General features: G+C 50.1%; 1 protein-coding gene across 4 annotated transcripts in view; it reads right to left on the bottom strand.

The window, feature by feature from the left end:
* Window positions 1–21,476, bottom strand: part of BCL11A (BCL11 transcription factor A) — a 70,096-nt gene extending 48,620 nt beyond the window's left edge. For all 4 annotated transcript variants that reach the window (XM_059468487.1, XM_059468485.1, XM_059468484.1 and 1 more), the window contains exons 1-2: window positions 21,058–21,476; window positions 15,121–15,450 (exon numbers count right to left, since the gene is read on the bottom strand). In XM_059468487.1, coding sequence (XP_059324470.1) covers window positions 15,121–15,450; window positions 21,058–21,112 — 385 coding nt within the window. In that variant the 5' untranslated portion in view covers window positions 21,113–21,476. The remainder of the gene's footprint in view (window positions 1–15,120; window positions 15,451–21,057) is intronic.
* Window positions 21,477–21,705: the final 229 nt, after the last annotated feature.

Below are 21,705 nucleotides of genomic sequence, written 5' to 3'. Positions count from 1 at the left end.
GCCCACCACATCCACCTCTTGCAAAGCAAGGAACTTTAAGTAAAAAACACGGGAACCCAGTAAAGGTCTCAGATTTTGTCTTTATTCTCACCACCAAGGCATTTTGTCTATATTCTCACCTCCTGACTAAGCACCTCGACGTCGGGCACGGCCCAGCAATGTTCTGTGAGGGCTCCATAAAGGCTGGAAGCACAGCCACCCTCACACCCAGCACAGCTCTGCACTAGGGGATCAATTTGATTGTGTTTCCCATAGTAATTTGAATGGGTGGGAGCCACCATGAAAAGGTTGCTGTCATGCACAAGCTGTGGACCTGCACTGGGTCTGCCCCCAGGGTCTGCTCTCCCCAGCCAGGCAGATGCTTCTCACCCCCCAATTTAACTCCTGCTATCTCTGAAATCTCTCAGACGCACGCACTATAGCTTAGTTTGCCTCAGAACAGCAACCCCCTATTTTTTTTTTCCTGTCCTGGGCCCTCAGGTTACTGGCACAGCGACAACTCTTCTTTTTCCCAACAGCGAGCCAGGAAAGATGATAGAACCTGCGTTCGTGGCCAAGGGACTGGTCTCAACTGGTTCAGAGGGAAAAAATGGAGCTGTGTCTTTCCCCCCCTCCCCTCTCCCTCTTCTTGCCTTTAGCCAAAAGACCTGGGAGCATTTGATGTGCAGTCAGCAGGTATTAAAAAAAAAAAGAAAATTATTGAAAAGGCTGGCCGGCCCCGGAGCTGTGACACTCTCTCATCAAACTCTGGACTTCAGCCAAGTTCATCTGTTAATGGAGAGCCACAGCCAGGGCCTTTCCCCCGCCACCACCCCCTCGCTCCCTCCTCTACCTCTTCCTCCCTCCTAAAAAACTAGACATCGATTATGTCTGTGCTTTTCCCTTTCTATTCAAGATAAACAAAGTGCTTCAAGTTCAGGGCACACCCTGGGACCCTTGACAAAGCAATCTATCATCCTGTCTGCTAAACCAGTCTGGCCACACCACCGCCGAGGAGACTAATGCTTCCAGTGTACAATTTTCCCTTTGTGCTGCTGCCCTATTACTAGTAACCTCTTTTCTTCCCTACCTTCCCAGGAGCAGATGTGCTTGACCACTTTGCCTAAGCCCCTCCTGGCAAAGGCATTTTTTGCTGAAAGCAACCTCAAGAATTAAAAAACAAAAAAGAAGCAAGCCCCCGCCTGCCCCCTCCTCTCCCCGACTCCTGTCTCCATCCCCATGTCCACCAAAGAAATCCAGCACAGAGCTTGATTTTTCCTTCCCCACCGAAGATTTCTTTTTAGGGAGTGAGTTCAGGTTTAAATCATATCCACTAATTCATTCTGACTTGCAATTAAATGCAAATACACTTTTATAGCCAGCATGGAGTGTATTAATTTTAACAGCAAATGACAAAATAAGAATACAGTCCCTCCAATACCAATAATGAATCGCGCTATAAATCACGTTAGTGGTCACATTCATTAAAGCTTGCAAAGCTCTTGGAGATCCACGGGCGCAGTGTGGCAGCATGGGCTCGCCCAGAGCCCAGCTGGGGGGCACAGAGAACACCCCACCAAGCGCAGGGCACCCAAATCCCCTCCCGGTCCCCGCCTGCAGTGCCACAGGGAGCTGCAGCTCCCAGGTGAGCGGGCCGAGGAGACTCACAGCCCAACACCGAGGGTGGCCCTCACCACAGGGCTGAGGCCTGGGTGAAGGGAAGGGCTGGGAGCACCCGGGCTGGGTGCTCTAAAACACAGGGCACTTACAGAAATTAATAGGAAACCACAAATCACCACTGAAGTGCACTTCCCAACAGCTAGGCTGGCCTGCTCCGAATGCTCCCGGCTCCAACAGCGCTTACCCCTTCCTTGCCCAGGTTACAGAGCGCTCCATTTGCTCGCCAGCACCAGGATCCTCGGCACCGCTCATTAGCCAACATGGGGGAAAGTGAGGGCTTTCTGCCTCCTTTGTTTTGGTAGGACAGCTGTGTGCCATTCCCACCCCCTCCCACCCATCCCCTCCTAAAGAAATAATTAAATCCAATTAGGACCAGAAAGTAATTTATATTTTGGTTCTGTGTAAGATGGGAAGGTGGGGGAAGGAGAAAAAAAAAAATCCCATAAAACACGTTGTGATAAAATTTCATTTCTCTGCTACTTATTTGTCTGCTTTTGCTTTTGAGGACAGCTCAGGCTGCACTTTCCCTCTTTAAACTGGTGCGTGAGAGGCAGACGAGGTGGAAGAGAGAAAACTTGTTCCCATTCCCTGCTCCGTACCAAGGCAGCTCTGCAGGGCAGCCCATCCTGCTCCTGCTCTGCTCCTCCCCTCGCCCTGCTGGGGGCTCCTCTGCCGCGGTTTACTGATTTACAGAACCTTGCTATGTGAATGGCAAAAATTCCTTGGCATAAGTATATGTTTGCTGATCACATTTCAGATCATGTGTTGTTCATTATTATGACTTGCTCAGAAACAGTTTTGCTACAGTTATGTGGGTTTGCCTTGGATATTTTTTTCCTCTTTTAGTACATTGAAAACATTGTGGCGGGGGGGGGGGAAAGCAAATGAGAAAATGTTTTTGTGTCTACACCACCTCAAAAGTGTATTTTAAAAAATTGTGGAAAGGAATATAAAATATTTCAGGACTGGGAAGCAAGTGTGAAAGGAAGTAAGATTAACAAATAATTTCTTAAAGACCAATGTGATGTCAAATTTTCAAGTGGAATATTTTCCTTTGGATGGGGATGGAATTATAGGTGGATTTGATATTTTTACACTTCCGAAATCCCTAAAAATATACCCAGCCCAACTGATGCATTGATTTTAATTTGGTGCATAATTTAAGCAGCCAGAAGAGTAGATCTTTTTGCCAAGCAAGACACCAGTGCTAGGACCTTCTGTAGCACTGGACAGCAAGTCCAGGACACACTGATTTTTAAAAATACTACCCCCTTGCCTTCTGCAGAGAACTTTTTCCTGAGTTCTCATTTTGGCAATCAGAACAGCAAATAAGTCATCACTCCAGAAAAAAAAAAAGTTTCCAAACAACGCCACTGTTTTGCTTTCACCTGTGTTGTAAAACTCCAATTAATTCCAGAGTTTGCTCTGAACTCCTGCAGCAATTTACCTCCATCTTTGCCCGTGGCAGATGGTCCACGTGGGTTTCATGTGGGTGACCACGAAGGTCACCTGGGCGCTCTCCTCTCCGCACAAAACACGAACGTTTACTTTTTTGCCATTTTCATATAGTAAATTATCCATTAGATTTCAACATATCTTACTAAAGCAATTACATCAAGAAAATGATAGCGCGTGTGGAATCAATTATGCATGCACTTGGCCAGGGACCAAAGGCTATGAAGTCGGAGAGGGCAGAATCGTTCAACACACACAAATAAAAAGCCCCTGGATCTCGCAGATGGACCCCATCAGTTCATCTTACTGCCGAAAAAGTTCATGCACTTAATAATTTATTTGTGTTCTGGATACTGTTTCCCAGCTGAATATTAACAACTTTGAACTGCACCACGCTTTTAGCGTGGTATGGGTGGAAGTCATGGAGGGCAGCAGCAGGTCTCCTCTGAGGTTAAAATTATACTTCTGTTCCTTCCAGAACGGTCCTTTTCCCTCTCCGTTTATTTTCTTTCATTAAGCAGTTCCTTTAATCAGGGTATCTGTTTCACCCCTCCGATTCATCTCCCTACCCAGTGACAAACTCTCCAACCAAAGCTGAGCATCATTACCAAGGCTGGACAGCCGAAGGGATGAAGCACCGGCAAGGGCCCGATCCCACAGCCAGGAATTGAGGGGCTGCCAGCCTGAGGGACAGGGACAGGGACAGGGACAGGGGGCAGGGACCAGGCCAAGCCCCAGCCAGGCAGGAGGGATGGCAGACGGGCTCTGGCACTGCCTGGGCACGGATGCCCGGCCAGGTTATGAGAGCTGAGCAGGCTCCCAGCCAGGCTGCTCCCAGTTTCCCCTGCCAGGGCTGCATGATTAACACCTTGCCCGGACAGGCAGCAGAAAAAGACCCTTCCTTGTGATGAGGCAACTGGGAGGCTGGAGTGGGAGAGGAGCAGCGCCAGCAGCAGGATTTGGTGCCACAAACAGGGCACTCCCTGCCCTTTGTGCAGTGTCCCCAAAGGCAGGGCCACCACCCCAGTGCCAGCAGCAGCTCTGCAGCCCCGTGTCCCCAAAGGCAGGGCCACCACCCCAGTGCCAGCAGCAGCTCTGCAGCCCCGTGTCCCCAAAGGCAGGGCCACCACCCCAGTGCCAGCAGCACTGCAGCCCCAGGATGGGCCCTGGGGCGCTGCTTTCACCACTGGTCATGCACAGAGGGGACCAGACACTGCCACATCCTGCCCTGCTGTCACCTCTCCCTCCGGCCCTGGCATCTCCAGAGCAGGGAAAATAATTCTTTTCTTTCTACACATGTAGGATTATTTTTTAAAGGAATGTCTCCCCCAAATGGGAACAATTTCCTTCTACACTTCCAACCAAGTGTACTTAACATTAAAAGAGAACTGATAGAACATATTTAATTACTCAAGGTTAGACTCCTAATTCCTCAATTCACTAAAGGAAACTTGGCAAGAGGATGCATCATTTTGCTGCTTTCTACTGGAGCATCTGAGGGAGAAGAGCCACTGAGGCAGCTAATACACAAAACATGATCAAAAGTGATTAACAACAGCTTCATATGCAAATTGCATTAATGAAGGAGTGCAAAGTCATCATGTAAATTAAATATGTCAAATCTCTTGGTGAACTTTCAATCTTGAGAAGAAAAAACACCGCTTTAATTTTTTTACATCATCAATTTTCCAAGATTGAAAATCTAAGAATCTTGGTGCTATAAAACAATTTTCACCTTTTTTTTCTCCTTCAGCAGCCTGACAGGCTGGCCTGATGTGTGCCGAATGCACATGTTAATAGGCCAATCAAAAATGCAAAACAATTCGCAATTACTGCAAGGACCTAATGGTCATTAGAATTTACAACTAGGTAATGAACTAAAGTCTGCCCACACCATGCATATTCATAAAGCAATTTAGCCTTTGAAGATTAAAGAAGTGCTTAAAATTCAAATGAGCTTTAGCAAATTATCAGTAAGATTCATCCAAAAAGCAAAAGGGTTTTTCTTCCTGTGATTTCCTTATTTTTTTAATGCAAAATTGTTATATCTTCCAGACGGAGCTTCAACTAAACACAGGGCTCCGAGTCAAGCCAAAGGGGCTGGAGACAAACAGAGGCAGAAAACATTGTTATGGACTTTGTTCAGAAAACTAAGCCCTTAAGAGCCAAACCTATCTCTAAACATGGTAATTTATCAAAAGCAGCACAGACTTGCTCATAGGCAGTATTGTGTGCCGCTCTCCGAGAGCAGATTAACAAGATTTCCACCACCCTCCAAAAAAGCCTTTTTCCCCTCAAGTCACATCTTCCATGTAAACAGCAAACGTGTTATAAAAACATTATTTTCATCAAAGTGCAGCAGCATTAATTTTAGGGACGGGCTGCGTTTACAGGGAGGGATGCAGAGAGCTCGGCACCGGAGCGCGGCACGGCAAAGCCGCGGAGCTCCGGAGCGGGGCTGCGGCCGCCGAGCCCGCGGAGCCTGCGGGGGCACCGCTCACCGCTCCCAGCCTGGCTCTGCTCTCAGCCTGATCCAGCCGTGCCACAGGGCACAGAGCAGGGCACACACCGCTGCCAGCCAGCCCACGAGGAGCTGGGCAGCGGGGGAAGCGCTGGCTGCCTCCCGGCACCCCGGCTTGGAAGGGCGGGTGAATGGTCAAACAATTCCTATTGGAAGGGCGGGTGAATGGTCAAATAATTCCTATTCCCACCTCACCAGCCTTCCCCGACCTCGTGGCTTACGCTACCTGCAGCCCTGCAGAGCAAACCAGATGATGCCCGGAGCTGTGCTAATAATGCCTCGCTTTTTTTACATTTATTGGGCACAACAGGACCCAGCGCCGTGCAACAGCAAACATCTGGATGGGCCACGAGTCCCCAGTTTTCAGCAATTCCCCCCCAACACCAACATTACTTCACACAAAAAGAGTCCAGGGAAGGCCAGTATGGGATGTGACAGCATAAATCAGAATTAGATTCAAAACAAAAGTTTAGAAACTACTGCCGGGCCGCCGAGCTGTTGAAGGCCACGGTCTCCCAAACTGCCTTCAAGCCATGTCCCCCATTAGGAGATTTTTCCCCCTCACTTTTTTCGCTATTTCCAGAGACATAAAAACCACACTGCTGGGCTCTGAGCATTCCCTAAAATAAAGCAATTAACTTATTTCCAGGCTCCAGCAAGCGATGGTGACAGCCTCCCCCCCGGCAGAAAGTGGGAGCCGTGGTCCCTGACCCCCGGCCAACACAAAAGAGGCAGCCCCAGCACAATGCCTGCTGTCAGCAACTGAATTATTTTTATACAGGAATTTTTATCTCTATGGTACAAACAAGTATGTGTCTGTGCTGACTTGTTAAGCAATCCACTTGTATGTAGAATAAGATTTTTTTTTCCCTGCTACCAGTCACACAGCTCTAAGATCAGAAGAAATACATACTCTTTGAAGCTCCTCAAATGTTTTAGTTAAAAGGACAGCAGTTATTTTCTAAGATCCAAGAGTATCTTTATCAGAATTTAATTTTTCCTTATTGATTTTTTCTAACGTAACACAAATTTAACATAGGACAGTTTATAGTTTATTACAAAATAATACAGCCTCTATCTCTTTTTCCAAATGCATCCCACTGTGTTCCAGCTCCTCAAAGAGAACAAGGCTTCTGGACTAGTGTTTCTCATTGCACAACAAGTCTTCCCTAAACATGAAAATCAGCACCAGTAGCAGAGAAACACGGCCACCCTCACTCAGTAAATGCTCCGTGCGCTCGCCATGCCCTGCCCGAAGAACCACAGTTCTGCTCATCTATTCTCTTACTCCACAAAGAACAAACTCAGTAGCTAAAATGCAACAAAACCCAGATGATTCATTCAATATCTGAAAAAAAAACCCCAGCTGTGACGCTGAAGCAAAGTAATGCTGGGTGACAAATTAATTGTTGCGAATATTGGGGGGGTTACAACACAACACATTTGTATTTTTGCATTTTCTATTTCCCTACCTGATAAATCAATTAAGCAAGCAATTAATGCAAAATTAAACTCCTCACTTCCTAAAGGAACGAGGAACTGTGATGCATAATTTTAAAGAGGTAATAGCTGTAGTAATAGCAGCAATAATAACAATAGTAATAATAATATTATTATCCACAACAACAATAATAACACCACTAAAGGCAGGGCTCTTCTTTGAGCCTTTGTTGCTCAGCAGTAATTCCATTGTTTATTTAGGCAGAGGTTTTTCTATCTGCAGCTAAGATCAAATTGTAGGTGTAATTGTGCGGCATTTAGGCAAAGCAGGGGAGGGTGGAAGCAGAAAGCCCTGGGCTCTGACTGACCAAAGCTCCCCACGTCTCCCTCCACCAGCACAGCCACTGCAGGGGAACCCTGCACCCTCTGCAGCACCCTGACAACGCCTACCTGGAAGGGCAGGGAGGAAGGAACAGCTTCTCCTGGCAGCTATTTCCCAGGGATACTCCTGCCTTGCCGGCAATGCAGTTATTTGGCTTTTGCTCCTGCCCCACACTCTTGGTGTCTCAGCTATTTAGTGTGAAACACAAAAAATCCGAGCTGTAGCTGAGTTCTGTACCTGCCAGATGGGGAAGTGATAGGATTTTTTCCTTAAAAGCAACCTGTTCAGGTAAAAAGTTCCAGTAGAATTGCAGCAGGCAAGCGGGGAGAGGTCTCCGGGGAAAGCAGAGAGAAGAAACACTTTGGTGCACTGTCTGCAAACCCAGAATTCAGCAGCTTTTTTTGGCAGCCAATTTGTTTCAAGTGTTTTGTTTCAGGGAACGTATGTATTTTTCTTTGTGCATTTTGTGGATTTACTACAACCGCTCCTGACAGCTGTTGATTCAGTTAAATGAGCACATTATTAAAAATCCTCGAACACAACCGCACAGAAAAGCAGACACCTTCGGATGGAGCTGAAGATTCAAACACACAAGAAGATGCAAATGAAACCTCTGCAAGGAGGGTGCACAGCCTGAGCCGTGCCCAAGCCAGAGGGCAAAAGGGGCTCCAGCCCCTGTTTGTGGTGGCTCTGTTTTCTTTGTTTCAACCAGACCCAGATGCTAAAAAAAGAATGAAAAGCAATGCCAACAATCCCGAGAATAAAAAATAAATGTTTGCTAATACTTGAAAAAATTACATCCCCCAGTGGGCTGAAGTTAATGTGCTTCAAATAATTCAGCACCGTGCCCCGTACTTTGTCTTCTTTTCTTACTTACTATCCAATTTTGCAGAGGAAGGACACCTATTCAGAACAAGGAGGGAGAGGAGAGGATGTTTTCATTTTGCTTTAGATCAAAGGCAAACAAGAATGCAAACTGTGGCATATTGAATTTTTTTTTCCACCGCTGTCACTCACACTGGGCTATCGAAGTTTTATACAATCCCCCAGCCCGGCTGCATATTAAGCTGGCTGTGTACAGCTTTATTATAGCGTGGTGCTGAGGAAACATTAATATTCCTGTGTTGCATCTGACAGGACATTTACATGCGCCCATCTGAGCTCACACCTGAGAGCTGCTCCAAGGTACAGTAGCTGTGCTCCGATTGTAAAGGCAAATGAAGAACACAAATTCCCTGCTGGGATCGGGGCTGACCTCGCCACACCCCACACCGCAAACCTTTCCCTCGTCAACCCCAGGCAATGCCACCTCCGAATGAGGAATGAGACACCAAGTTACCAGCCTCGGCGATGGAAGAGCAAAAAAAAAACCTCGCTGAAATATTTTAAAGATGCACAGCGAGTGCAGCTGGCCAATAAAGGTTGGAAAACAAACTGGCTGAACCCCGTGCGGGATGCGCTGCATACTAAACCCGATTAGAGAGACGGGGAGGATGTTTATGGGCTTTAAAATGCGTTTGGCACCAACACGGGAAGGTCTGAATAATGTGAGCACTTGGTCTGCTCATCCATAAGGGTCCACAGCCACCAGTGCAGTTCCTGCAAGAGTTTGAGCCACATCTGGCGGAGCAAAGCACACCCAAGATGGGGCCCCCTCCAGAGCAAACTGTGTTTCATGGAACTTCATTATCAGATCATCCCAACCGCTTGGGTGGTTTGTGGGTCCATTAATGTGCCTGTTGTTCTTAAAAGTATGCCATAAATCACAGCAGTCCATGCACTGGTGTCTACCTACGTGGGCCCAAACCTGCTATGCCCGACGTCACCAGGCGTCAGGCTGGAGCTGCTGTCTATGTACACAGAGAGACAAAGTTATGTTCATTAGCCCAAGGGAAAAACTACAAAAAAATCCACCCAATGGTTAATTTTAGGACCATGCTACCAGTATGAACATACAAATACATAAGACTTAACATGCTGAAATACACAGACTTGATGTGTTTTACGGACTTGTGCAGTACCCCAGTAGCTGACACATAAAACCAAGCGCTCCCGGATGGAAGCTGCGTTCAAATGCCTGCCACCGGGACAAGACAACTTCCTTGGACTCACAACATCCCCGGCAGCACCGTGACCCGAACAAAATCACAACAAGCAGAAAGGTAACGAGAGATCCGCAGCGATTAGCTAAAAAAAATACACAACAAAACACAAGTGGCACTGTGCCAGGCCATGTCCAGCTTGATGCTAAATGCCTTTTACTGCACAAAGCTGGTACTAGTGGGTATAAAAACAGACCGAAGCCTGAAGGGAATTTTGTCCAAAAAAAATTTTGTCCAAATGAGGATGCACACAGGCAAACAACTGGAGGCTCCCGTTGCCTGACAGTGCCTCACAAGCCTCTTTAATTGTTTTTATTATTTGAATGAAACAGGAGCGAGCTTGTGGGCTGAGGGCTGCATATACAAAACGGGGTGATGCTAATAGGCCTCCTCCTCTTTAATAGAGGCATTACCAAATTATGGGAATGTTTAGGGAAGACTTCCCTTCTCCCATTGGGCTAATTAGAAGGTGTTTAATTCACTCCCTGCCTCAGTTTCCGTGGCCCAGCACTCGTTGCCGGGACTGTCGGTGCAGAGCCTTGTGTTTATTACGCGCATGATTTCCAAAGCTTTCAGCACGTGGTGCCAACGTGCACCTTTCAAGATCTACATGGAGCTTAACGTGTGCCAGGCTGCCTCTTGAACCACCAGCATCATTTTGGATACAGTGATGCCTCTGCTCATGGACAGCTCCACAATTCAGTGTCTCATGCAATAGGAGAGAATGAACACAAAATATGTTTCTCATCCTCTCAGAAGATCTGGTTTGCAGGAAACAAAAAAGCCCAGCAGAAATATTCAGGGCACCACAACACTGTGATGCTCCCCTGGAAGGCAGAGGAAAACTTTCTACCCTGCTTCTGTGCTTCGAGTGAACTCATATTTGTGTTTCCAATAAAGAGCCATTTTTACATTAACTGTCTGGAACAGCAGGGAATAGGAAAACTAACACAATCTTTACCTCGTACAAAGGATGATACTGGTGTCACGTGCTTGCTTCTTCAAAAAACGTTATTTATAAAAGGCAACGGGGAAAGCAGGGAAACTATTGACTCTTCTCTGTATCCCTGAACAAGCAGCATTACAGCAACTTTTTGATCCCCTACATTTTTTACATTTTTCCCCCCCGAGAAGTAAATTTCACAGCCGCACAGGCCACCGCCTTTAATTAAGCTTTCAAAAGTCTTCTGACAATGCCAACAATTGCAAGACACTTCTAGAGCTCAATCATGCAATCATCGTGACACTTCTATTTACAATTTGTCTTAGAAAGAGTTTCTCTGACATTGTACTTTGACAAAACAGCCAAGCTGCCGGTTCACAACCTTTCTCTGTCTTATTTACAAATACAGCTTGTACGCAGCGCTCCAAACCTCGGGAGCGGGAGCCTTTGGGTAGCACCCTCACTATTTTTTCCTGTCTGCAATATTTCACCCAGCCTGCTCTCTCTCTTTCTTTGTATGGGGAAAGCAGATAGAATTTGACTTCAAAATCTTCCCATATTCCTTCTTTCCCCCCCTCTCTATTTTTAAGCTTTCATCTTATTGTCCAGATACAATGCCAACTATTCAGTGCAGACAGCAGTATTTTTTTGTCTCCAGAACAAAACAAAACAAGGAATCGACAATCACAACCTACAGAGTTACAATGGCAACTACTAACAACAGCTCCAAAAAAATTCTGCTTAAAGACATTACTTCCCAAGACTGTAATAATCAAACAATACTCAGTCTCAAATTTAGTACCAAATGACGTTCACCTTCCCCCGAGTGCAGCAGACAGAGGGATTTCTTACATTATTTTCCCACGTGTTTAATTTGAATGTCACAAGCAGCTTGAGAATATCGGATTCGAGCAGTAAAAATGACCTCCCCTCCTCCCCCCTCTTTGTACAGTAAATAGAGCATCCACGGATCCACGCTCGGCATCATACAGACTCCAAAGTGTTCCCCCAACTGCATCCAAGTAACATTTAGGATCCTCCTTCACCCCAGCCCCAACCTTTCATTAATTCCCTCGGATTCACACATCCAGCAAACAAACCGCCAAAACCTGACACGGGTGGGCGATAAATATTTCCTCAGCCTTTTCAATAAGTGAGCAGCGATTTTACATCCACTGATCTCCAGATACTTCAGTTAATATTTCCCCCTATTGTAAAATACGAGAGCGGATAACTAAAGCCCTGCCGTCGCCCTCACTGCAAATCACGGGCTGCCGGTATCTGGTGGTGAGGCTTTGACATACATATTGATGAAAGCTGCCTCGTTGGACCCACACAACACATCCTATTAATTTTCAGTTAAATTTATGGCATTTCAGCTCCGGCGCTGGATCAGCATCACTCAAATTTTTATAGCAAGGCAGAGCTGAGCACAGGCAGACACCCACATGGAGGAGCCAGGTATGGACACATGCCTGCACCTGAATGGATCCCACAGCTGCTGCACAGGTTGCACACACACACACACAAGCTCCTGTCCTCATCCCTGTCGCTGGAAAATGGCAAGATAAAGAGCAGCTTAAGGACAGTTAAAACAGACATTTCTCCCTGCATCTGAATGAGTCGCTGCCTCCTTGCTGTTACGTAGATCTTTAACCTTTAGTTACGGTTCTCTTTTACTGTAACACCCCAACTTACTGACCAGAAAACTGCAGGCAGGGAAAAAACTGCACTCAGAGCTCACCCATAGCACCTCTGCATCCAGGCCTAACTTGGAACACTTCTTCCATCCTCAAAACTAATTGGGAACATTTTTATATTGCTACAGAATATGTATTTTATGGTCTCTTAGCAGAAAGAATCACTTCCCCAACTTCTGTGTATTTTTCCAAAGGCAGGCTCTATCTTTTTTTTTCCCTTAATTACACACTCAAATCTTGCATTTTGCATTCTTGCACAGAAATCAGATATAAATAGCTGAATTGGAAGAGTTTGAGGTTCTTTGCAGGGGCCTTCCTGAAGCCTGAACTTCACAGTTCAGGCTCCAAGACCTTCACTGGAAATTTTACTGCCGGAGTCCTCAAACTACTAGCTACAAGCAATGGGTCACTCCAGCTGTCACCACACTTCTTTGTGACACAAGGGAGCTGAACTCCAACTGAAAAGGGAGATGAAAACAAGAAGGGGAGGAACAGCACAAGACCCCATAACTCCTGCTGCACCTTCTCCCTTTCCCAAAGCCAGGCTGCATTTCCAACCAACGGGAAGAACCAAGGGACCCCAGCATTGCTCAGCTCCAACCCAGCCAGAGAGGTGCAGAGAACCTGTGATGTTGGACATCCCATCTGTACAGGCATGGCTGAGCACCAGAAACCTTGGGGCAGAAGAGTCCTGACAGCCACAACTCCATCCCTACTCCGGACACACTCACGGCTTGCTCCGTGGAACCCTCCTGCACGGCGCCAAGCCTGCTCCCAGTCCAAGCCCACCTACGTGTACAAGGGAGCAGGATCAGGCCCTGCCACTGTGCCCCCTCCTCAGCCACTGCCTGTGCTCAGAGCAGCGTTTACAGCCAGGTGAAACCACAGCCCTTTCTGACTGAACAGCCCCGTGACGGCACGCCAGCCCAAATCCTCCTCGCTTGGCGTCACCCGCGCCACGCCAAAGCCACGCTTGGCTCGCTGAGCCTCCCGCACCAAGCCAGTGCCAGAGCAAACCCTCAGCACAGGAGGTTCCCCTCTGCAGAACTCCTCAGCATGGCCATCCCTCCAGCCCAGGGACCGAGCTGGGACCACGGGGACGACAGCATGTTTAATTCTTGCTTGACAGATACTGTGTTTTGTCTTTTGAGCGGAGCGGCGCCCTACGTAAATACAGCGTTACATCATACCACCGCTCCTCCATATTTGGTGATTTAGTATGGCTCCAGAGCTTGGAAGACTACAAATCCCTTCCGCCAGGCTCCTGCTTCATTAATCACACCCTACACTTCTGCTCGCCTTCCGTCAGATCGCAGGCAGCACATGGAAATGGGCACTGCCCTCCACCACTCCGGGAAAGAAACCTCACCTTTAGTATCCGTGTCTGGGAAGTGCAATATGGGGAATTACTGGGAGGGGGTTTCAAGTCTCACTCAAAACACAGCTTAGCAGTAGCTGTGTTTCCTCTTACATGTAGAGATATTCACGTTTCAGGGGAAGACCGATTACTCTGCAGAAACAGCACACACTTGTTCACATGACGTCTGCGTGTGCACGCACATGGCTCTGCACACAGACACGTGCGCAGACAGACACCCATGCACCGGCAGGATCTGCTGCCACCACAAAACCTCCAGAGCTGCAGCTCCCCAGCACAGTTTGGCGGCCGTCTTGGAGGCCAGGCAAGGCTGCGGGAGGATCCTGCTGAACCTCCCAGCGCCTGCTGCCCTATTATGGTTTAACTTTGTGGCCAAAGGGAGCCCCAGACAAGCTCCAGCACATCATGTGATGATGTACTGCGCCTCCGACAGCCCCAAGCGGTCCTGTGGGCTCCCCGAAGAGAGGCACAGGCAGTGCCACATCCCCACCATCACTGGAGGGGGAGTTTGCAGCTGGTCCAGGCACTCATTGGGGTTGATAGGCTGCGGTCTCGCCTTTTTCGACTGGCAGCGTTGGCGTGGCTTGAAGGGATCTGAAACGCTCGCTGCAAATGGGCAGTACTTTTGTTTACTAGTAGGGTTTTAAAAGCAGAGCGTGCCTTGTTACACTCCCAGAGCTCTGGGATTTTCTTTCACATGCTACACTTTTATTTTTTTAACCTCATTTATGAAAGTATCTGCATGGCCAATGGCTTTCTGATTTTATAAAAAGGAAAAAAAATTATGCTATGAAATAGAATTATTTACCTTTTTTTCTTTTTTTAAATTACATTTCATATTGTTTGTTGCACAAAACAGAACTCTGCCTTGGACATTTGTACGGCTGACATGTGGTTGTGTAAACCGCAAACAAAATCAAGATACATCTGTCAAAACCACATCAGAGACAAGAGAGAGCACAGCGAAGCATTTATCATTTGGCTGAGGAGGCAGGCTGCAGAGAGCAGCCTTTCCTGTCAAACCAACCTTTTGAAATTTCCAACATGCCCTTAAACTTTTCGAATAAGCATGTCTGTGCGCTTCAGCAACTGCCCTCTCTACTCTGGCCTGGCCAGTCGAAAATGGCATCTTAAAGTCAAGGTCGGTGGTGTCACTTTGCCATGGGGCTGTGTTTAATTACAGTCCATACGCTGACAGCCAATATGGAACCAAGGCTGGCGGATGCTCGGTTAACTCTTTCACCCCTGACTTTGCCCAAGACTCAAAAAGCAGCCTCGGAACCCTCCTCCCGCGGGCAGGCACCGGGAGACGGTGACTACAATGCAGGCAAATCACCGGAGTGGCTGGAACAATGCGGCAGGAACACCGGCTGGCACGGCACGTGCCTGTTGCTCCCGCCGCCGCGCGGGCACCGGGACACGCCGCTAACCCAGCAGGGAGGGCACGGGCACCCGGCCCTCACAGCACACACTGCCAACGCGCTACGGTGCGACTGACACGGAAATACACTCGCAAACGCTTCCCCTTGCTTTAATTTACCTGCTATATGTTCCTGTTTAGGGCAAATTCCTCTAGATGACGTTGATAAACAATCGTCATCCTCTGGCGTAACCTGGATGCCAACCTCCACGGGATTGGATGCTTTTTTCAGCTCACTTGGTGAGGGTGAAGGTGGCTTATCCACAGCCTTCTCTAGGCAGAGACTGCCATTGCATTGTTTCCGTTTGTGCTCAATAAAAATAAGAATGTCCCCCAACGGAAAGTTCATCTGACACTGGCCACAAGTGAGGAGGTCGTGGTCCCCTTCCGGAGCTCCCAATGTGCCATGTTCAGGTTCGTCATCAGTGAGAATGGCTTCAAGAGGTTCGGCTGCAGTTTGGGAAACAAAAGGAGAACGGTTAGAGCTGTCGGGAAAGGCAGCGGGTGCGGGGGAGGAACGCGCCGAGGCCCCTCTTCATGAATATTACACCCCGCTCTGGATGGAGCCCGCCCGCTCCCCCCAGCCAAACCAGGCAACACAGCACGGCACCGGGGACAGGGATTCAACAGTCACAGGGAAGAGATTCTGCAGGAGCAGCCCTAGCACGCACAACTCAGAGGGAGAGCACCGCAACTGTCTCAGTGCTCCTACACGAGGGCACATTTCTGACTCCTTGAACGATTCGGTGCTAAAATCAAATGGATAAGCTAAGAGAACGCACTGGGAAACTCCTGTGGTACTACGACAAGAAGGGAATGTGGTGTTTTATTGCTGGATGTATTATTTATGTACATGAATTCAAGGCTAAAAGCACTGCACACACTCTCACACACATGGGTGTGTATCTTCCACCAGCCAGACAAGACCCAGTTTCTAAAATTCAGAAATACAGCGCAGACAGAAGGTGTTTCAACACACACACAGACACAGCACACTCCCTGTACAGGCCGTGCAGGTAACGTGTGCATGTGTGTGAAAGAGAAGGGGGAGAGCCAGCCTGCATGGGCACACACGCCCAGGCACCCACACGCAGGGCACATCCAGCCCTCAGAACACACGTGCACACGTAAACGCGCGGATTCGTGTCACTGTCCCCATCGGCTCGTCTGCGGCTTCCAATTTTAAAAAACCCTACAGGCAGTGGTTATACACCAAGTGGGGGGGCAGTGGGGGAAGGGGGAGGGTATCAGGCAAATAAATAAATAAGTATCTGTGGCAGAAAACCGAAATGATAAAAAGCAAGTGCAGCAGAAATGCCTGCGGGGTGGGGGGAGGCACCGCTCACTTCTGAGCTACTCCTCAGGATCCAAATAAACAGCAAATTCACCACCCAGCCCACTCAGAGATATTAGCTGGATGGGGTATTTTTTAGTACTTAAGGAAATAAGGAGATCAGTCATTTAGCATTTTCTAATCCTGAAATAAGGGAATACCTAAATTATCTCGAACATGTTAGCACCCATGGCCTTCAGCATCTAAAATTCAGCCTGGCCAAGCAACTGCCACATTTCCTCGCAACAGTGAGAAGCGCCTTCTTTAAACTCAAAATACCTTGCCTAATGTTGTCAAAGTTGACAAATTTTCTGAATGAGCTCCAAAAAGCTTCATTATGAGGCTATTTCTGCTCACAGAATCGTCAGTGGATGCTTTAACGAGGCAGACTCACTCTCTTTTCTGTTGGCTTTTTTTTTTTTACATTACATTTGCAGAAAAATACCTTGGCAGTCTCTGTGCAGCCTCCACCGCCATCGCCGTTCACGAGGGGGGGAAAAAAATAAATACGAGCAGCAGCATGTTGGTGTTCGTCTGTCTGCGCAACACAACACGCACGCTAACAGCAGCGAGCAGGAGGAGAGGGTACTACAAACACAGCCCACCCCAAAACACTGCCAGGTAACGCAGGAGACACGGAATACAACTCCTAAACAGTTAATCAGCCTGACCTTCTTTAGCTGGCTGCCAATTTCACATTTAATGAACTTAAAGCCACAGAGAATCAAAAAATAGATTTTAATTTGACTGCACAATATTGGAACTGATTTTGATAAAGTGCAAAAATCCAGTGAACTCAGGTTAAATTTATTTCAACCCTACCTAGGCTGAATATTGAGGAGGAAGATCTGGAGTAGCTCCCAGTTGTGCTGCGTAAAATAATATTGAAAGAGCACACTACCTCGCTGTACCTCAGCTCCAACTAGGACACGGGGATCCAGCCCACCATTTCTTGCCTCTAGTACTACTTCTAATTTAACGTAAGGTCAACCACAGGAATATGAAGGTTACATTCGTATTAATAAAAACAATGTCTTAATCGCTGGGGCTTTCTGCTAAACTTGCAGAGCGGCAGGAGAGGAGGCACACGCAGCGTGCGCCTCACGCTGCTCCTCTCGGGAAGCCGTGAGGAGGAGCGGGCGCTGTTTCCGCGGGATTGCCGGGCACGGCGCTTTTCCTCCCCGAGCCGCTCCCTGCCTTCGGACCCAGGGAGTAAATTATGGCAGGAGACTAATCCCGCCGGCAGCTCGGCAGACAAAGGTATTTTTGCGAGCCCAACTTCGAGCTCACCGACCCTCCGCAGCAAAGAGACACAAAACCACCCGTGCTCCCCTCGCAACTGGCTGAGCGAGGAGCTCTGCATAATCATCACTCAATTATAATGTTTTCCCGCGGCCTGATTCCTTTCTGACGCTGTCACTATTATTTAGCAGGGGAAGGTAACCCGCTGCTTCGACACCAGACAGTTAAAAGTGGCACGGAACAAAAATAGACTTTGCTAAAAGTCTGTACGGACTGGGCTGATTTACAATCAAAAGCAGGAAATGAAGTGGTAATTCAGAGGTTGCTGATTACACCTCCACATTTCACCTAATTAATTTTATAGGAGGCAAAGTTCTTGAAAATAACAAGATGATCAAATGTACAGATATAAAACCTGTAACCTCAACATTTTCTATGCTCTTAACGTAAATTATTGCTAATTAACAAGAATTATATACTAATGTATGAAATACGGCTGGCACTGTGTTAGCTGCAAAACATTTGGCTCCTGATGGAGGCAGAGCCAGCAAAAAAAATATGTTTTTTATTATTACTGCTACTTTTAGAACATAATATAAAATACCGGGATTACAAAGAAAACACCAGAATACATTTCACCTGGTCTTGCCTCCGATTTGCAGGATGCATCTTTTAATTCTGGGGCAATCAAAATTCCCTGCCTGGGTCCCTAATCATCCGTCTCTATTTTTCATGCAAATTGCCCCTCCACCAACATGTCTTTTCAGCTTTCCCCCTTCGCCCTCCTACTCCCCCCTTTTTCCCCCTGTTCCCAGCCACCAAAACAAGCGCACCGGCAAAGGAGGGATGGATTTTGGAGTGCCGGGAGAAAGGAGGTACTGGGGTGATGGGGCGGGCAGGGGGGTGCCACAGCGCGGTGAGGGGAAATGCCCGCGGGGCAATGCGGGATGCGCTGCCGGGGCATTTTCCCGCACCGCACCGTGGGAAGGATGGAGAAGGGTTCTTTAATCCCAAGTTTGCGTGCTCGGATCGTGCGGTGCGAGGAAAGGGGGACTTGGGGGTACAATGGGAGCCGCCAACACGTTACGGGGAGGGAGGGGAAACCCGGGCAGGGGGAAGGCGAGCATCCCCCGCCGCCTCCCGGAGCAAGCAAACTCCGCGCAAAATTAAGAACAAAGAAGAAGAGGGAGGGGGCGTGGGGGGGTGGAGGGGAGGGAGCTGGGCGCCCTCCCCCTCCCGCCGGCCGGGCGGCAGCAGAGGAGCCGGCCAGGTTCAAGTTCGCGGGGCTGCCCGGTTGTTTGATCTCGCTGTGCCTCCTAGCGACCGAAGCGGGCACGGATCCCGCCCGCCGCCTCCGCCGCCCCGGCCCCGGCCCCGCCGCCGCATCCCCGGCGCGCCGCTCCCCCGGCCCGGCCTCCCTTTCCCCGCCGGCCCCCGGCCCACCCACGCCCCCTCCCCACGGCCGGGCCGGCTCTGCCCGCGGGGACCCCGGGCGCGGCCCGGCTCCGCTGCCGCCCCGCACGTGGGCGCGCTCCGCGCTGCTCGGCCGGGAGCCGCCGGGGCATCCCGCCCGCCGCCGCTGCCCCGGGGCCCGGCCGGAGCCCCCAGCCCTGCTCCGCTCCCGCCGCCATCCCCGTTCCCCGCACCCACTCCCACGGCCGCCCGGGAATAGCACCCCCGTGCACCCCCCATTTCTGGGGGGGGGCCCATCCCCATATGCCAGAGATGCTGCACCCCATCCCTAGCCAGGCAATGAAAAACAAAAAAAAATTTTAAAACTGCTCCCCGAAAAGTATCGGTGGAAAGAGACGGCGGGGGAGGGGCTGAGCCCCCGACACACCCCGCGTTTCAGGGCAAACTTTGGGCAGGCAGAGCCGGCGGCCGGCCCTGCCCGCGGCCGCCTGCAAAGAGGCAGCGCCGCTTCCCTCGCTCCATGTGCGAGCCGCAGTGTCTGGGCGGCCCTGGGGGAAGAGAAATCGCGGCGCAAAGTTTGGGGGGCTTTGCGAAGGGCCGAGGGAGCTGGGGATGGCTGGCAGGAAGAAACGGCCCTGGGTTTTCTGCCATCCCTGGGAGGGAACAAAACCCGCCGGGAGTAATGGGAGAGAGAGAAAGGAAGAAATAAAGAAAAGGGGGAAAAGGAGTGAGGAAAAGCATGCAGCATTTCCCCTTCCCCCAGGCTCACCCCGAGGAAAAGAGGATTTTTTTTTTCTCCCTTCCTTCCCACCCCCCTCGCCCCAAACCTTTCCAGCTCGAGTTGCCTTTTGTTGTGCAAAGAGCGCTCCCGCTTATCTTGCATCTAGCCCTGGTGTGTGTGGTGGCGGCTGGAGGGAGGGACGGACGGAGGGAGCCGGAGAGTTTTTGTTGCGAACGGTGTGGTGGGGCTCGGGGTTTGTTTTTTCTCTCCCGGGGAGAGCGGATTTGGTTTGGGGTTGAAATGCGGCGGCGAGGAAGGGCCGTTCGCGGGTGTGAGGGTGCGAGTGTGTGTGTCTGTGTGTGTTGAGTGTGTGTGTGTGCGTGTGTGTGAGCGCGCGTGTGTGCTCAGCCCGGGCTCGCTCTCGCCTGTGTTTGTTGGCAGGAGGCTCCCCGCACACGCGGTGCTTGTAAACATTCAGACACGAGATTTTTCCCAATCAAAATCCACTTCCACTTTTTTTTTTTTTTTTTGAAAATCTTCCAAAAAATAGTAAGCGAGCGGGAGAACGCGAGGCGAGGGCGAGGAGGGAATCCCAGCCGGCGCGGCGGGGCTCGGCTCGGCTCCCTGGCCGCCCGGTGCCGTCCCCCGCCCCAGCCCCAGCCGGAGCGGCGGCGGGGCGGGCGCGGGGCGAGGTCGGGGCGGCGGAGCCCCGCACGGCGCCGGCCCGGGGCGGCGGGGAGCGGCGGGACGGCCACCCCGCGCCCCGCGGCGGAAACAAAAGGGAGGCGGCCCGGCCGGGCTCGGCTGCGGCCCCCCCGGAGGGCGCCGCGGGGCGAGGGGGCGAGCCCGCCGGCAGCGCGGGGGGCTCCGGCCGCCGGACTTTCTCCGCGCTCCGCTCGCCCGCGCATCCCGCCCGCCCCGCCGCCGCCGTGTCCGGCGTGCAGCCCGCCGTTCCCGCAGGAATTTCTTCCCACTTTCGGCCGGCTGTGCCCCCGGCAGCCCTGCACCTCGCCCGCGCCTCTCCCGGTGCCGGGCGAGAGCTGCCGCTCTTGCCGCCAAAGAGCGCGGAGAGCGGGAGGCGAGAGGCGAGCGCGGAGCGGGGCAGCGGAGTGCGCGCCGGAGGGCGAGGGGCACGGGCAGAAAGAGAAGAAAAGTCATCAAGGTGATTAAATTAGAGAGGGAGAAATTACCCGGAATGCCGAGAATCCCGAGCCGGCGCTGAGTTCATTTTTTCCCCGACTCGCTCACTCCCGCTCACTTTTAATTTTTTTTTTCCCCTGCTCTCCCTCGAATTAAAAATTAAATCCGTGAAGAGGAAATTAAATAAATTGCTCTCCGGGTTACTTACGTGAAAATTCCCGTTTGCTTAAGTGCTGGGGTTTGCCTTGCTTGCGGCGCGACATGGTGGGTTGGTGGCTTCGGTGGCTTGTGAGTCGCTCGGTTCACATCGGGAGAGACGGGTTAGAGAGGAAGGAGACTCCAGAGAAAATATCTTCATCAATGTCTTTTGACATCCAAAATAAATTAGAAATAATACAAAGATGGCGCAGGGAAGATGAATTGTGGGATAGCAGTCATGGCTTTTTTTTTTTTTTTTTTTTTTTTTTTTTTTTTTTTTTTTGTGCAAGGAAAAAAAAGAGAGAGAGGGAGAGGGAGAGAGAGAGAGGGAGAGAGAGAGAAGGAGAGAGAGAGATGAAAAAAATGGCAAAAGCCCCCCTGAGCTGCAAGTTCAAGTGCGGACGTGACGTCCCTGCGAACTTGAACGTCAGGAGCCTGGATGGACAGAGACATACAAAACATGGGCAGGGCAAGCCGGGGAGAGGGGAGGAGGGAAGGCGAAGGCAACACCAATGGACACTCATCAGGGGCTGGACATGAAAAAGAGAGCAGGACAAGCCAATGGACAGTGATCGCAGGGGGGAGAGGGGAGGGGGCGCGGCGGGGGGGGGCGCACCGGCCGCCCGGCGCACGCTGCCCAATGGAGCCGGGGGGCCGG

The sequence above is a fragment of the Ammospiza nelsoni genome, chromosome 3, assembly GCF_027579445.1.
Source record: "Ammospiza nelsoni isolate bAmmNel1 chromosome 3, bAmmNel1.pri, whole genome shotgun sequence".
NCBI lineage: Eukaryota > Metazoa > Chordata > Aves > Passeriformes > Passerellidae > Ammospiza > Ammospiza nelsoni.
This window is presented reverse-complemented; position numbering and strand designations above follow the sequence as displayed.